At 35.3% G+C, this 17,299-nt stretch overlaps 1 protein-coding gene across 6 annotated transcripts in view; it reads left to right on the top strand.

Moving 5' to 3' along the window:
• The window catches only part of ARK2N (arkadia (RNF111) N-terminal like PKA signaling regulator 2N), a 151,739-nt gene extending 136,084 nt beyond the window's left edge, over positions 1 to 15,655 (top strand). For 4 of the 6 annotated variants that reach the window (XM_077135562.1, XM_077135563.1, XM_077135566.1 and 1 more), the window contains 2 exons: positions 4,204 to 4,330; positions 12,204 to 15,655. In XM_077135562.1, coding sequence (XP_076991677.1) covers positions 4,204 to 4,330; positions 12,204 to 12,393 — 317 coding nt within the window. In that variant the 3' untranslated portion in view covers positions 12,394 to 15,655. Of the gene's footprint in view, positions 1 to 4,203; positions 4,331 to 7,251; positions 7,320 to 12,203 lie in introns of all 6 variants that reach the window. The other 2 variants (XM_077135564.1, XM_077135565.1) reach the window with 2 other exon arrangements.
• The last annotated feature ends 1,644 nt before the right edge of the window (positions 15,656 to 17,299 follow it).

Here is a 17,299-nt window from a genome sequence, read left to right as displayed (position 1 = left end):
TTTATTTCCTCTTTGGAAAAATGTCTTTTCAGGTCTTTTGCCCATTTTTTAGATTGGGTTTTCTTTTCACTCCTGAGTTATAGGATTTCTTTATACATTCTGGATATTTAAACTCTTACTGGATATGTGGTTTCCAAATATTTCCTCTCATTGGGTAGGCTGCCTTTTCATTTTCTTGACAAAATCCTTTGAAGCACAAAAGTATTCAGTTTTGCAGCGATTCCGTTTATTTCTTTTTTCATTGCTTATGCTTTAGGTGTAAGGTCTAAAAAACCACCTCCTATCGCAAGATCTTGAAGATGCATCCCTACATTTTTTTCTAGGGGTGTTATGGTCCCAGCTCTAATATTTAGGTCTTTGATCCATTTTGAGTTAATTTTTGTATGTGTGAGATAGAGGTCCTCTTTCACTTTTTGGGATATGGATATTGTAAATAGAATTTTTTTTCTTGATTTTCTCCTCAGATTCCTTATTACTAGTATATAGAAACATTTAAACTTTTGTCAGCTCTTCCTTACCTGCCATTATTCTTCAGCTTGCCACATTGGCTTCAGCCACAATACTCTTCTGAGGCTCTCTTTGCTAAGGTTACCTGTGATCCTCTTATTGGTGGTTTTAGTGGACTCTACTTAGTCCCCATTCCTGTTTGACCTCTTGGTTGGACATTTTTAAGCACTTCTTCGTAGAAATGCTTTTCCCATGGTGTCCAGGCTTCATATCTTTTGTTTTTATTTTTTCCGCCTACTTCTCAGTTAACTTTATGAGCTCCCCTTCTCTGCCTATCGTTAATTGTTGACGTTCATCAGGGTTCTGTTCTAGGCTCCCTTAATTCTCTGGATTACCTTTATTCTTCTCCCTGTTACTATTGCTGAGGTCTTATCAAATCTGGGTTTCCACTCAGGACTTTTGTCCTGAGCTTTGGAACAATAGGTCCACTTATCTGTTGGACTTCGCAAAGACACGTTATCATCATGTCCTAAGCAACTATTCTCAACCTGTTTGCCTGTTCCTTTGCTTCTGTTCAGTAGTGTGCTGAATCATACAGTAATTCCATCCAATTGCCTAAATCACAACCTAAGCATCATTTCTGACTACTTGTCTTCTTTCATTTACCCTACACACCCACACAACCACACAACCACACATACACTTCCCCATTTTGCCCTTTTCCTAGTTCTGTTATAGTCATTCTTACCCAGGAAACTAAAGCAGCCTAACCCGTTTCCTTGCCTCCATTGTTTCTTGTTCCATTATCAGTTCATTTTTACACTCCGAAAGGATGTTTTCTAAAATGCAAAACCAGATGATGTCACTCCTCTACTTAAATCCTTTAGTAGCTTCCTCCTTTTCAGGTTCAAGTCCAGATTCCTTATCATGACCTGACCCTTCCTGACCATGACAACTTTGTTTTTCATTACTCTTTTTACCAACATTCCTCCAAATCTTACAGAACTTTTATGTCCTAAAGGGCAACAAAATAGTCCTGATGCTGCTTCCCATCACCTATTCCTGCTCTTCCCCTAAGGTTTAGTTTCCTTGATCATGCCCAAATCTGAAGTATATGCTTTTTCCATATGCTTTTAGGGTACTCCTTACCGCTGTATCAGTGCAGTTTTTAAGCCATAGTGCAATTGACAGCTTTTTGTAATCCCTGACTTTATTGTAAGCACAGTGAGGGCAGAGGCTATGTCTACCTTGTTTCCCTAGCATTTAGCACAGTGCATGGCTTTCATAAACAAGTATTTATTGTTTAAACAAACAGATAAGATAAACTATTATAGCCACAGAAAGCATGGCTGCTTAACATAACAAATATGGTTAAGCAAAGAGACATAGTGTGAAAAGAGAAACTCTAAATTTGCATTTCTTCCCTAGCAGTGCAGTAAGTAGGAACAGTGTGCATCATGATAGCCGTTAACTAGATGATTGAAGCAGAAATTGGATAAAAGACTTGGCCACTAGCAAGGTATTGGTGGGATCAGAGCAAGAATTTAGATTTTTGACATCAAGATTTAACCTCCATTTAAGCAGACACCCTAGAGATAACGAAAGTTGGTTTTATCTGATGAGTGCCACCTTTTGTGTGCTTGTAGAGTTCAGAAATGTGTTGACCCCCAATATCCAATAGAATCCTATCTAGATTATTTTTCAATACAGAAGTTAACAGGGCAGTGCAGACTGTAATATAATCTCAACCACCAGTTGTATGTAGAAGCTATTTTAAGCTTTTTAGTCTTTTCTCATATGTGGATAATTTTCAGTTGAAGAAAAGTGGTAAAAACAATATTAAAGAACTGTGATAAAGACCCAAGTCATATCCAAACTTGATTACTTTTCACAGCTTTTACCCAGCACCTATATGTTTTTATAATGTTATGCATGACACTTTATATGTTATACATGCATTTTTCCCATGTTTCAATATATCACTGCAGAGAATAATTTTTTGCATCATGATATTTTACTTATTTTTCTCTTAGGTCTAATTCTCAGGCATGAGATTACAGGGTCAAAAGGTGTGAAAACATAGATAAGCCTTTTGCTTTCAGACTGTCTATAGCTTTCCAAAAGGGTTACATTAAAAAGCTCTTGGGGAGGATGAAAGTACTGGGTTTTTAAAAAGGTACAATGAACAGCATTGATTTAAGTGAGTTGAGGGGTCTGAGGGAGGGGGAATGGAGAATTTCACTTGTAAAATTTTCTTTTCATTTACTTCATATTGATTTAGTTTGTATGGGTTGTCATGAAGGATTTTCTTTTTAATATGGAGAAATAGTTTTGTACCATGTGGCAATATATATATATATATATATATATATCATATATACCTTTTAAAGAGTAAATGAAAACTTGGATCCATTGTAACCCTGTCTATTCCATCTTTACTCCTAGGTATTCTAAGATTCATTATTTTAAGTTAGCACATTCAAGAACTAGATATATACGCTAAATTATTTTCATTCTAGAATTGTTTTTGGAACCATGTACTTTGATATTGGCCATTAGCCATTATTGAGAGTTCTGTGATGTTGGAAAATGTGTTTTATTACATCATATATTATATGTTTTAATTAAGACCTATGTGGAAAAGGCCTTACATGCTCAGTGTACAAACTGTTTTGTTCCTCCAGAGTATGTGGTTTATTTCTATCTTATGAAAACTGTCAGTAATATACAGGTTATGTTTCAGTTTTAATCAAAGTCAAAATTGTGATCTACCTCTAGCTTTCCATCCTTTTAGATATAGTTTTGGTTTTGTATTTTGTCAAATCTATATTCCTTTAGGGGAAAAAATGCTAATCTTTCACAAAGCATCCTAATATAAATATGTAATATGGCATTAATGATTAGCTCTATTATTCCATTTATGCCTTTGAGCTTTTCTGAAAGTTTAGAATTTTGTTCTATCAAAATGAGAAGCATTATAGAACCACATCGCCCTCTAGATGGTGATAAACCTGTTTCGCAGGTCATTAAAAGTAGGGGTGGAATTGAATGCAAAAGGCATTCAGAATAAGATATAGAATATTAGCACATTTTACATATACATACATGCATGCATACATGCAAACACATACACCAACATTTTTCCCCTAAGGAATGGTAGAAAGTTGAGAGTCTTTCATGTACAGGCATACGTCGGAGATTTGGTTCTGGATCACTGCAGCAAAGTGAGTTACATGAATTTTTTGGTTTGCCAGTGCATATAAAAGTTGTGTTTACCCTATACTGTAGTTTATTAGGTGTATAATAATAATGAAAAAGTTTGAAATATTGTGACAGTTGCCTAAATGTGACACAGACATGAAGCAAGCGAATGCTGTTGAAAAAATGCTGCTGATAGAGTTGCTTAATGCAGGGTTACCACAAACCTTCAGTTTGTAAAAAAAAAAAAGTAACATCTGCAAAGTTCAGTAAAGTGAAACGTACTGAAATGAGGTATGCCTGTACTTCATATTTTTGAAACATTCTCTAAACTATAAGCATGCATCTTGTTTAATTTTTTTAAAACCAGTTTTTTAAAAAGCAGATAGCATACTGTCTCAGATTATTTGACGTGGGTAACAGTTTCAGTGTGGCAAGCTCTCATAGGCTGTCTGTTTGTGGGATTAAACCTAGATAAGGCTTGTCTGCCATTGAGTTGTTTCTGCTTTTGTAAGAAGTCAAACTGTGGTGCTTGTTTTTTCTCCTCTTTTCTCTCAGGTCATTTGGATCCAGGATTTCTAACAGGTGACAAAACATCTGCTGGCAACGTACCACTCAATGAAGAAATTAATATTGCTTCTTCAGATAGTGAAGTGGAGATTGTGGGGGTTCAGGAACATGCAAGGTAAGATATTAATTAGAGTATTCTGATGTTTTAAATTGTGAATTTTGTTTTAACCAGAAAACAAGGGAAAAGAAAATAGTAGGCCTTACAGCATGGCTGGCATGAATAGTGGGAGGTACCTTTCAGCTTCCTTTAGCTTGAACACTTTCTGGTTAGACATGATACTGATCTTAAGAATGTGCTGCCATGTTGTCTCATATCAAGAACATCACAACCATATATGTGTGTGAACTAGACCTGATGCTTTCTCTTTCATTTTCAGCAAATGTCTAGGCCATCTTAATTAGATATTTCTCTTACGAAAGAAATATTATCATACGTTTCCCCCCTCAATCATATTTTCTTGCCTTTCACTTTACCTTGAAAAATAATGGGAGCAAACAATTGGAGGTTTCTTCTGACATCAGACCTCTTTTCCTTGTTCCCTAGATCACCTCTCCTTGTCTTTTTCAGTAAAAACAAATCTGCAGGTCATTTTGGTTTGCTTCTACTGAGTGTTGTATTTCTAGTGATGTTTATGTAACACAGGAGTCTTTTTTTTAGGATAGTAAAAAGCCATAGAATGTGAAATAAGTGTGTAATATTATGAAAATAATTTAATTAAGTTGGCATTCTTTAAGGAAGGGGTAGGGAAATTACAATCCATGGGCCAAAACTGGCCTGCCACCAGTTTTTGTATAGACTGCAAGCTTAGACTGGTGTTTACATTTTTAAAAGGATGGGGAAAAAAATCAAAGGTAGAATAATATTTGGTGTCATATGAAATCAAATTTCAGTATCCATAACAAAGTTTATTAGAACATAGTCATACTCATTTACATATTATTTATGGCTGCTTTTGTACTCCTTCATCAGGGTTGAGTATTTTGCTCATATGGACCACAAAGCCTGAAATATTTACTTACTATCTGGCCCTTTACAGCAAATAATTGCTGGTCCCTGCTTTAAGGTATGCTCAGAGCTATTTCTAAGGAAGATTTAAAACACATGCACACAAAACTAAATCCCTATTCTTTGGAACATGAATATTCTAAATATCAAATAACTTTTCTCCCACGTGCCACAAAGTTGTGATTTACTCAAATAAGTCATATAACACAATATCTACATTATCTTGCTTTTAGATTTTACTTTTTGGTGGTTAGCAAAGTAGTAAAACATTCACCTGCTTTTTTTGTTGTTGTTGCTTATATAAAAGGTGAACTTAAAAGTGGAAAGTGTACTTTTTGGTGGTTAGCAAAGAAGTAAAACATTCACCTGCTTTTCTTTCTTTCTTTCTTTCTTTGTTTTTGTTACTTATATAGAAGGTGAATTTACAAGTGGAGATTAGGGGCAGAATACAGATGCATATAAATTGAGGGTATCTTTTCCTAGTAAGATCTGGTTATAATTTCTGAGGGCATTTTTCAGTTGAACTATTGGAACTTTAAGGGACGTAGAGTTTACACAAATAGTTTATTATGCCATCTTCTAAAAGTGTCCAGTTCTGTCTTTATCAGAAACAGTTTTGTCCTAGTACTTCTTCACTAAGCCTGCATAACTGCCTCCATTTCTCTCAACTCTTTTTTAAATGGTTATTTCCCCTATAACCATTTAAAACAGAAAAAAAATTCATTCTTTAATCTTTCCTTTAATTCACACTTTTTTTCTTTCTCAGTCAAAAACTTTTTTCTATTAGGCTCTCTTCAATTTTCCATCCATTCTCCTTACGATAACTTACCCATCATATGAGGTAGATAGAATTATCAGTTTCTTCCTTTACTTCAGCATGTGGCTTGCTAGTATTTTATTTCACCATTGTTCTTTACAATGTAGAATACATATTCTTAAGCCCCATGTCTGGATCTTTCCCGAATATTGCAGTATATTTGTTTTGAGGTTCCTACTATAATACTACTTTTCCTGCTTATGGACATACTCATGAGGTAAATTATCTTAAATTGTGTTAGGAGCACATTATCCATCCACCAACTTCTTCTTGGGTTACATTTCAAATTTTAACTCACTCTACTCATGTATTCCTGTTTAAGTAGGAGAGAGTAGGTATTGACCTGTATAGCTTATCTAATCTCTTATCTTTACCGAGACGTATTACTTGGTCTGCTTCTTTCTCAGCTTCTACCAAGTCTCCCTTCTTTAATGTATCCTTATTTCTAGTAATGCTGTTGAGTTAGCAACCCTTCTTTTCAGCTCCTTTCTTCAAATTTTCTTCTGTGATGAAATCTTTAGCTTCTTTTTTACCAATAAATCTGCTGTTTGGAGTTTTAAAGAGTTAAGATTATCTTTATATTTTTATTAAAATTTGGAATTTTAAATTCTGACACCCCCAATTAAAAAAAAATCACACACGTGCAAAGTGGCTCTAGTATATCCTTCTCTGAACATTGCTAGATTTTTTTTTATTTGGATTGTCATTCTACTCTATAAACATGTTTGTTTTAGTCTTGGACTAAGTCAAGTAACTTTGGGTACATTTTAAATAGCATGCTTTAACTTTCCTTCCCCAGGATACTTTTTTCCAGGCTTTGAAACATAAAGATTTGTTTAATTCTGTCCATTGGTTTGAATACTGGGGATATCATATTTTGGAGGTAACAAATCGTTTGAAACCTTGGTGGTGGTTAATATTGTCCAAACAATGGACTGTAGAGTTAACAGACAGATTCTACTGGAGTATTTGAAACTTGTGTCCTTAAGCATATCTTTTATATTGGTCTCTGAGTCTAGAGTTTAGTAGAGTCTCACTGACTCTGCTCTTTCTGAAGTTTTTTCCAGCCATTTCTTTTTAAATGGCCAGGTAATCTTTCAAAAATTGAAATTAAAAAGCTGAAAAGCAGGTGGGGGAAAGGCCTTCTAATTGGTTGCTTCAGAATTGCCCCTTTGGCTACTTGTATCTCATCTGGAATTTATTTCTTTTACAGGTCTAGGGTTGCGGTTATGAAGTATTGATGGGCTTCTGGCAGGGTTATCGCATGGAAAAAGGTTTTAGGTTTTGATCCACATCTTTTTGTTCTAATTCTATTTGCATGTATGGATGTTTTGTTTGGATTTAGTTGTCCTGTTATTTTTCCTTTTGATATTATGCATTGTTTTGGGTTTTCTGAGAGTTTTTAAAAACTCAGACTTGGTCCTTGAGATATTTTCTTTGGGATTGTGGTTTTTCTGACTTATGTTGGGTGCCATTTTTCCATATTGGAAGCATTTTGTTTGACCTTTTTCACTCAGTAATTCTGGTTGTGATGTGCCTTTTTAAAATAAACAATTGTGTTTTTTCCCTTGCATGTTAATATCTTTTCCCATTCTTTTATTTTAGAGTTTGATGTTTTCACTTAAGTTCCATGTTTCTTCTAGTAATGAACTAGAAAGCATGCTTTCTGAACTAATAGTTGAATGCATCTTCTTTGGCTGCCCTGTGTTGCTGTAGTGGATTCCTGACATTACCTATACATTATTGTTTTCATGTGTTAATTTTTGGACTGTTCAGTTTATAAGATGTTCTTTGCCAGTGAAGTAGATACTTTTCCAACATTTCTAATTCTTTTGTGCCCACTTAATTTTGCCCACAGTTTTAGCTTATGAATCTCATGCCAATTTTTTTCTTGTCCTTGGTCTTTTTTCTTTTCTTCTACCAACCTCATTGGTAATTGCCTTAGGATGATGAATGCATTATAGTGCAGATGTTTCTGTTACGGAACTATGTTGGAACAGTTCCCTAGGTCTCAGTTCTCTGAAGCTTTTTAGAATAATCAGACTCTTAACTTATTTCATTGTAGAGTATTGGTTTTGTTGTCTTTGATGTTAATATTAGTACAGTCCTCAGCAAAAGAATTGATACAAGAAAGCTTTTTACATTTAAGATTGATTGATTCCTAGAACCAATTGCTAACATTAACCCTGATAAAGTTTTATGGGGGGCAGACAAGCAAACAAAATCTAGGAAAGGAAAGTTTCCCTAAAATCATATGCATGCACTTCATTTTCACTTAGGAAAAATAAGTAGAAATATTATCTAAGAGGTCACCTTCAGGCTTTGTAAATGAGAGCAAAAGCGATTTAATTTTAATGTTTTCTTAGAACAGGAAATTAACTTTAACAAAAGCTGACCATCAGAGCCCACTCTTTTTCTATGTTTTCTTTTCTATTATGAAGTTTCTTCTTTATTGTTATCAGTGTATGAAGAGCAGACAGTTATTCTGTCAAAGCTTAATGCTTTTAAGTTTTTTCTAGCATTTTGGGAAGAGAGGCTTAAGCATTTTCTTGGTTATAAGACTCAAAGTGTGGCTTTAAGTTGTGGTTTTATACCTGTTTTAACTCATTTGAAGATTAAATATTTTGTGAAACCAAAGTCTGTATCTGCCCCAAAATTAGATTAGGCCAACCACAAGGCAGCTGAATATGCCCCACCTCCCACCCCATATCTTTCATAATATGAGAAAGAGAAATGTGAAAGTGCATGAAAATCTCTTTTTGTTTGTTTGCTTTTTTGTTTGTTTGTTTTTTAATGTAAGTTGCCCTCACAAATTTTGAGCCTCTCACATCTTTTATAGGGCATGTCCATAGGGCTTGTATTAATTGTTGTGGTTCCCTTCTGAAACTTTCCTCTTCCTGTCTGGTGTCAGTTAATTCTGTAATGTACATTATCTTTAAAATAACTGAAATGTTTCTCTAGCCACCCTTTGTTTCCTAGATTGCCTTTTTTTGTACCATTTTTTAAATGCATGAAGCCTTCTTCTGTCCTTATCTATCTCCTGGCTTCCGTTTTATTCAAGATGGTTGAGGTCATTAAATCATTACAATTTTTAAATTATTTTATTGGTTTTTGACCCACATGGAGCAGTCATAAATGTATACTTTAATTGATGTTTAAAAACTATATACACGCAAGTAACCAGCACTCAGGTCAAGAAATAGGACAGAAGTCCCTTTGTGTCCAGTCACAACCTCCCTTTATTCTCTTTAATTACTACCCTGACTTCTAACAGGATAGTTTAGCCTTTTTTTTGAACAAATCTTAAAGTTACTGATGACCCTTGGCAGCCATCTTAGAATCATCTCCAGCATTCCTGACAGATGCCCCAAAAATTGCTTGTATGCTTAAAAGGCACTTTATATACTATTTTGTAGTGACTGTAATTATTGTGTGGTAATGATCGTCCAAACTTGCCTCCCGGATATTGATTTATGGTTCTTACTGTCTTCTCAAGATCTCTGTACATGGTAGAGTAGGCATCTCTCATGGTCACTGCCCAGTTCACAGTGATTCTCCTTTTTTGGGAAATTGCCTTCCAACTACCATTAATAGGAGCAAGGAAGCTTTTAAAATAAAGGTGGGTTCATTACATTCCCAGAGAATCTAAAATTTTGAGGTAAGAGAGATTGAGAAGGTTGGGACCTGAGTCAAGTAAATGAGGCCTTGTAGTTCATATCATCTTTGGATTGTTTGAGATTCTCCCATACCTTTCCAAGAAATTTCCTTTTTTGCTTAAAGTTGCTTGAGTTGGTTTCTGGTTCTTTGAGTCATTTTCAATTTAAATATAGAAGTAATCTGTTTTCAGATAGGAGAGAATTTGTTTCATCTCTTCTTCCTCCTCTCTCCAGAATGAATATTCCCAATTCCTTTAACCACTTCCGCAGTAGTAAATATATTCTAAAACCTCTCATTCTCCTAGTCCTCTTTCTATTCCAAACACCTGTTAGAATTTACTTTGGTTTGTTGAATGCCCTTAAGGGCCAGGCAGTGCTCCTCATAATCGTACTACTTTGGCTGTTGTCTGAGGAAGGCATAATTGTTTATTGGAAAATAAACTCCCAGTAGAGACCTGATTTTGTCCTGGCTCTGAGTTTAATTTGCATAAGACCCTGGGTGATTGTCTGTTGGCCTTGATCTTTTCTTTTATAAAGCCGGACAGATTGGATCAGATCCCTTTTAAAGCCACTTCCTGATATTACATTATGTGATTATTTGCAGTATAGTGCAGAGTAGAATTTGGGACTGAATAACTTCCTTTATTTTAGAGATATTTAGAAATTCTGCCAAAAATTACATCCACTCGCTTTATAGCCACTAATACTTAAATTCTTATGGAGCTTCTTAAGCCACCTATTCCTCAATGTATTTATACAGATAAACATTTGAACTGTTGAAGAACATTATGCTTTCAGTTTGTAAACCTTGGCCTGTCTTAATTGTACTCTGTGTTTTGCCCTACCCAATTAATGCAAATGTCCGTAAAATGACAACATGATGTGTTGGAAATTATTGGACCCAAAATCAGACCTGGATTGAGGTTCCTTGGCCTATCACTTTCAAGCAGTGTGACCCTGGGCAAGTCATGTAACTCCAAAAGCTTTATATTTTTCTCTCTGTTGAGTATGCATAATAATTTCCATGTCTGTCTCATAGGTCTATTACAATTGTCAGATGAGGTAATATATGTGATTGACAAATTGCTAGCAAGCTATTACATTCTATTGGCCATCTGTCATTGAAATCATTTATATAAATGTTGAATGGATTCCTTTGGCGACATTCTTCCATGATACATGATTACTTAATCTGCTAGCCAGATTTGGATTAGAGGTTGGACTTTATTTTATATTAATGTTTTTCACCAGCCCAATCTTCAAAATGTAGTAACCTCTCTATTAATAGCTACTTAGCCCATTTCTGAACAGATTGATAGGTACTGCCCTGGCTCTGGCCATTTGGGATCTGTTCTTCAGCATCTCTCTTGATAAGGGAATGGTTTTCAGGCTGGTTTTCCTTAAGAGCAAGGACCTCTTTCCAGGAGCATACGGGTCCTCAGGAGAATTTTATAACTGGACTCTGTCCATTGTTACACTAATATTCTTTTGAACCTGGACATGTAGGTAGCATTAAAGGAAAGCTGAAATTATCAAGTGACCCAGCATCACATACTGTATACACGTTGTTAGAACAGCTGCTGAAGATCCACTGAGATAGTTCATGTGACAAGAATCATGCTACTTCACACAACAAATAAAGACAAATCAGTAATATGGATGTAAAGGCTTAAGTAGCAATGATAGCTTGAGCTGCCTGCCTTCTCATTTGAGTCAAAATTTACTCACTATTTCACCCTGGAGCTTACATTTCTATCATTTGACTGGAATGTGGTATTGAAGCTGTTAGTGTTTCTGTAACAGTTTCCTTCAAAGGAGATCTTGGTGAGATTTGTCACAGATGATTTTACCCCTCTGATAGGACCCTTTAGAGAGTCTAAACTGAGAACTTCAGCCTTGTTACTTCCAGTGAACCAAAGCATATGCATTTCTAATGAAAGAGCCAAGTGTTTCTGCTATGACCTTCAGGACTAGGAAAATTGATAGGACTAGGTCCCATATGCATGACCTAGTACTTATAGACTTTTAGAAATTTTATCTGTAAAGGAGAATTGTTGTTACATCTTTGATTGTATTATCAAATATGGTACAGAACTTACCTTAAGAACAAGTTTCATCTATTTCTCTTACTGTTTCTGTTGTTCAGACTAAAATTATTTGGGTATCTTAATTTTGTTCTGAATTTATATGTTGCCCTATCCTGAAAATCCCAGAGTTTTAATGTAGTCCAGAGAGAAACATCTTCTTATTCATGAACAATCAGTACTGATCTAGACTCAGTTTAGAAGTTTCTGACTGAGATGAGTCCCTTGGCCTTTTTTAGGCTAAACTAAGAGACAGAGGAAAAAGAGAAGGAGGAAAGAAGGGGAAAATACTGATTGTGGATTTCATGCACTTGCATATAGGCTTATTTTAGTAAAAGTATTGATTAGTAGAACTAAAGCCATATTGCTTTCTCTTTTTCCTAAGGTGAGATTAACCATGCTTTTGCTGATCATCTCAATTATAGGTGTGTTCATCCTCGAGGAGGTGTGATTCAGAGTGTCTCTTCATGGAAGCATGGCTCAGGCACACAGTATGTTAGCACCCGGCAAACACAGTCATGGACTGCTGTGACTCCTCAGCAGACTTGGGCTTCACCTGCAGAAGTTGTTGATCTTACCTTGGATGAAGATAGCAGACGTAAATACCTACTGTAATACGATGTCACTGTGTTTCCTCTGCACTGTTCCCTTCCACTTCCTCCTCCTCCTTTTTGTGGCATGGAAGTTCATTGTCATAGCTTCAGCCTCAGAAGCTGTTTGTGGCATTTATAGAATTGAAACTCATGGAAAATTGCCCCCCCCTTTTTTAATTAAAGAAAAAGTCACCTAGAAAAATAACTTAACAACAGAGAAAATAATTTTTCCTCTTTCCCTCAATAAGAATATGAGAATGATGAATTTTATTGGACAAACTTCATTTTAATTGGTGAATTTTAGTCTTAGAAAACTCTGCCTTCCTTTTAGAATAATATTTTTATTACCAGGTAAAATAGATTTCAGTTTTTCAATCTTGTATTTATTTTCTTTGCAATGAAATTAGTGTCTAAACTTAACCGCTATCGATCCACCCCATTGGTACTCCCACCTTAGAGTATTTGCACACATATCAGTCAAGTCCTTATTGACGTCTAGTAGGGCATGTACATTTAAAAACTTGTCCTTAAAAGTGGAAGGCAAAAGTATTACTTTTTCTTTTAGCTTAAGTCTTCTCTCTTCTTTCCTGACTTTACTCCTAATTGACTTCCCACCACACAAATAATTGATGTGCCCCTTTATGTTTATAAATACTATTGAGGTGACTTAGTTGGTCTCCTTGTTGCAATAATCTACAATTATTTCAAAAATGTCTCCTTTGGGGCAGAGGCATTTCAGATAGATACCCACCATGAGGTTTTCTGGGCATCTGAAGAGAATATTGAGAGATTAGTGAGAAACTCTCTCAGTTTTCTTTCCTGGTTTATTCAAATAGGAGAATATAGAAACCTGTTATTTAGGTAGAATATGAAAAGTTATATGGCTTCTAAAGGCTATAGGCACTTGCAAATCTAAGAGAAAAGTGCCTTCTTTCATAGCTGGTCTTCCCATAAAGGATGAATGGCAACCATTTAACACCTGAGCTGAAGTTGACCTGATTTGGATATTTTTGTCCTCTACTGTCTAAAAGTGGAAAATCAAAATATACCATAAGAAATCCAATGCAAAGCACATTAATGGCACTGTAGGTTTTACAGTATCTAAGAGAAATAACAAAGTGGTAGTAGGAACTTCAGGGAATTCAGGAAATACCAGCATTGGAGTTTTGTGGCATTAGTTACTATCTTTAGTCCTAAACATGTTGTAGTTCCTAGTGAATTCTTTTAAAAGCAATACCTAGAGTTAGAACACTATGTACTGTGCACAGGGGGAGTGAAGTAATGTTTGGCTTAGAAGACCTCACGTTTTATTTTTCACAGTGTGTGTTTGTTTGTTTTCCATTTTAACCATATAATGTTGCTGTGACCCTTTGCCTCCTTCTCCAAATGCCTTGGTGGCTCTTCTTCTTCATAAGAGCACGAGAACTACAGTCATTTTTCATTCAGCGAATGCGTGTTTACCAAGTGCCTGTTCTGCATAAGGCACTGTGTGGGGTGGGTGCTTTGGGGGCTTGGGGTGGGTGCTGTAGGGGACTGCTGAGATGAATGAGGCACACCCTGCATGCGCATGCTTCAGAGTCTGCCTGGCTCCTCCTGCCTGGCCTTTTTTCTTTTTTTCTCTCTTTTTTTTTTAAGGACAAGTTTATTCTCTTACCCATCTTCCTGCTGCTTTGATTCTTCTTCATATTCCATCCTCCATGAAAGTGTGTTTGAGCATGTGTTCTTTGACCTCCAATAGTATCTCCTTTGATCTGGCCTCTGTTCTTCATCAATTTTTTATTTTTTCCTCCAATTTATTTTTCACAGATTAGGCTTTCAGGATCGTGAACTTCTAGTTTTAACACCTCATATATCAGTTTCTCACATGGCCACAATTCTAGATAAAACCAAAGACCCAGAGGCCAGAGCGAAATAGGACCTTCTGCAAATTCACTACTGGTATATCCCTTGGATTTTACTTTAGGGTTAATTTATTGAATTTACTGTTACACAACATTTTGACTTGAATTGAAGTGCTAGACAAAGCAGAAATGTACAATTTCTGGTCTGTGTTTTCCAGGAAATCATTGGAAAGAGAATAGGGTAGATTATATGACTTGAAGTTTTTGCAACTTAGTTTTTCCTGCATTATCAGGGCAGAGCCCCGTTTTACAGAATGTTTTTGTATTACCTGTTCTTATGTTAACAGTATGTTTTGTCTAATCCCTATACAAGCAGGCAATTTCCCATGACATACCTTCTTTAGCCCCCTACTAATCATTCTTTAAAGAGAGAACTTTATTGGTGTGCTATGTGCACTGTGGATTGGGAGCAGAGAGCGGAGTTGTAACCAGGCTCCTTCCTTTTTGGCCTTTTGCTTTTACGTCAGGTTGTACTTTTCCCTTCTCTCTTCCTATTCAGGTACCCTGACAACCTGACTTGATGCACCAGAACAGAGATTTAGAAATTAAGATGCAGAAACGGAGGGTGTTAGAAACAAACATCATCTCTTTTCCCTACTAAATTGAGACTTTTTTTTTAACTATAGAGAGTAAGTTTCAACTCTTCTTTCACTGCTAAATTCAGAAGAGTGGGCATGTACTTTCTGGCACTGTATTAATGATAAAACTCTGTGGTAAACAATTTATGTGACATTTGACATTTCTTTTAAAGGGATTTTTTTTAAACCAAAATTTTGTATTTGGTAGCCTAAGTGGGTTCTTCATCCTTCACCGGCCATTGTCTATTCAGAGTAACATCTGTTAAAAATGGTACACTTGGTGACAGATTGGTTTATGCCACAGATTTGGTTAAGTCCCTCTTCCCCTTCTTTGAAAGTACAGAGCAGTAACCTAACTATTACATTATCATGATTGCCTTGTAACATAATTGCTGCTCTCCAGTTTTCATTTTGATCAAAGGGCCAGACTGAATGGACTCCATTTTCTTTACAATTGAACATCCCATAAACTGCTTTCATTGTGATCAATTGTGAATATGAACTGCCTGATTTGCTAATTTAGTCAATTGTTCATCATTAACTTTTAGCAGATTAGCACCATAGGTAACTTAAAAATGAGTTTGTTGCCTGCTTTTTATACTATTTCACAAGGTTTTTGAAAAAGCTGGGGACACAATTTTGTTTGTAGTTTAAAAAAAATTTTTTTTGAAGGCGAAGAGCCGCTAATCCCTGTTTTCCAGTATATGTATGATGTAACTTCCATGTATATATAAAAATGATCACCCCTAACCAAACTTCCTCAGATTGTGCACTGTTTGTTTAAAATAATCACGTATTAGTCCAATGCTGTTGTATTTTTTTTTCATTTTATTTAAAACACTACATATTTCTTTTAACAAAGTTTGAAAAGGTAGTGATCTTAAAAAAAAAATCACTGGATAACTAGGAAATATTTTTGTTGTTGTTTTGTTGGTTTTTTGTTTTGTTTTGTTTTGTTGGTTTTTTTGAAAGAGTAAAAGGGTCTTCAAAACCTTTTGCTCCCCTTACCGTGAAAATGAAATGTTAGCCATTGTATGGCTAGGAACCAATGCACTTGGTGGTTAACAGATCTGCTGTTGCTGGAGTTTGAGCATGGAACTTGATGCAGTGACGACAAATCATTGCTTAGAATTAATGTTTTAAAATGTGCAACTCTAGTTTTTAAAAAGAAGTTTGGTTCTTCTTTACATTCATTATTTAGTTTTTGTTTCCATTTAGTATTTAATGGTCTTTGGAGAAAAATAATAATAAAACAGAGTGTTATATATATATTTTTTGGTGCAAGATAAGATTTTCTGTTTTTTGAAATAAGTCTGTAGCATAAAGGTTAAACTATTTTAAGACAAAATAAAATAGAGTGTATTTAAACAATGATATTTCTGAGGAGTTTTTTTCCTGTCTGCTTCAGTTAATTAGTTAATACCTGGAGCAGTTTCCCCCTTTTGCATATAAAAGTGAAATATATTTTGCTAATACTTACCATTATAAGATGCCTGATTTTTCCAAGCAACAGCTGTATTCCTCCAAGTCCCTACTCCCAAGGTAGGAGATATGACTCATGTGGTGGGTCATATCCAGATGAAAATAGTTTTGTATTAACTTTTGTTCAGTGCCTACTTCCCTGCCTAGTTAGACCAGGTTAGGTGGCATCTCCGTTGAGATTTCAGAGGGGTTAAAAGTTCTGTAGTGCTGGGTATCTTCGTTCCTGGGAACAAAACTCAACTATCATTCACCTCCAAAAGACCAGAGCACCAGAGTAAGAAGACATGATTGCAGTGTACTTTCTTCATGATTGAACATTGATGCAAGTGTAGAGTGTTTCAAAATAGCCTAAAGAACTTTTCCCCTAATTTGGTTCTATTTTAGATTTTATTTGGCTATCCAAATGTTAGAAACTACCATATTAACATCTCATTACCTTTGTACTTTTCTTCATATAAAAGGAAATGAGAAACCAGGGAGAATGAGAACTGTATTTATCAATATCCAATAAATCTCTTAAATTTCCTCTAGAATTTTTAGTTCTGTTTGTGCCAAAAAGAGATCTGCCAAATAGCTGATTAATAATTAGGAAATATTTCTAGTTTTCCAGAAATCGTTCTTTTATACTACTTTATATCTGAGAGCTAGACATATTGATACCTATGAGAAACTCTTAGTTTGCTTTAACAGGAAAATAGTTTTCCTAGGTCCTTGCATTTGAACCATTTTGCCATGGGTGCTGCTTTTGAAAATAAACCTGGCCATGAGTAAGTAAAATAATCTGTGGCTAGTACTTCATCTAATTCTGGCTTCCTTCTACTTTTTGCTAGTTTTGGCCTTGACTTCCCGTGTTGGTTTGTTTCTCATAATAGATGCCAGCTATTTATAACTTTAGTTATAAATTTTTATCTAAGTGGCCTAACAGCAAAATTGTAGATGAATATTTGCCAAATATATAAATATCTCT

This window comes from Tamandua tetradactyla, chromosome 18 (genome assembly GCF_023851605.1).
Source record: "Tamandua tetradactyla isolate mTamTet1 chromosome 18, mTamTet1.pri, whole genome shotgun sequence".
Classification (NCBI taxonomy): Eukaryota; Metazoa; Chordata; class Mammalia; order Pilosa; family Myrmecophagidae; genus Tamandua; species Tamandua tetradactyla.
Note: the sequence above shows the minus strand (reverse complement) of the source record. Positions and strands in the feature narration are given on the sequence as shown.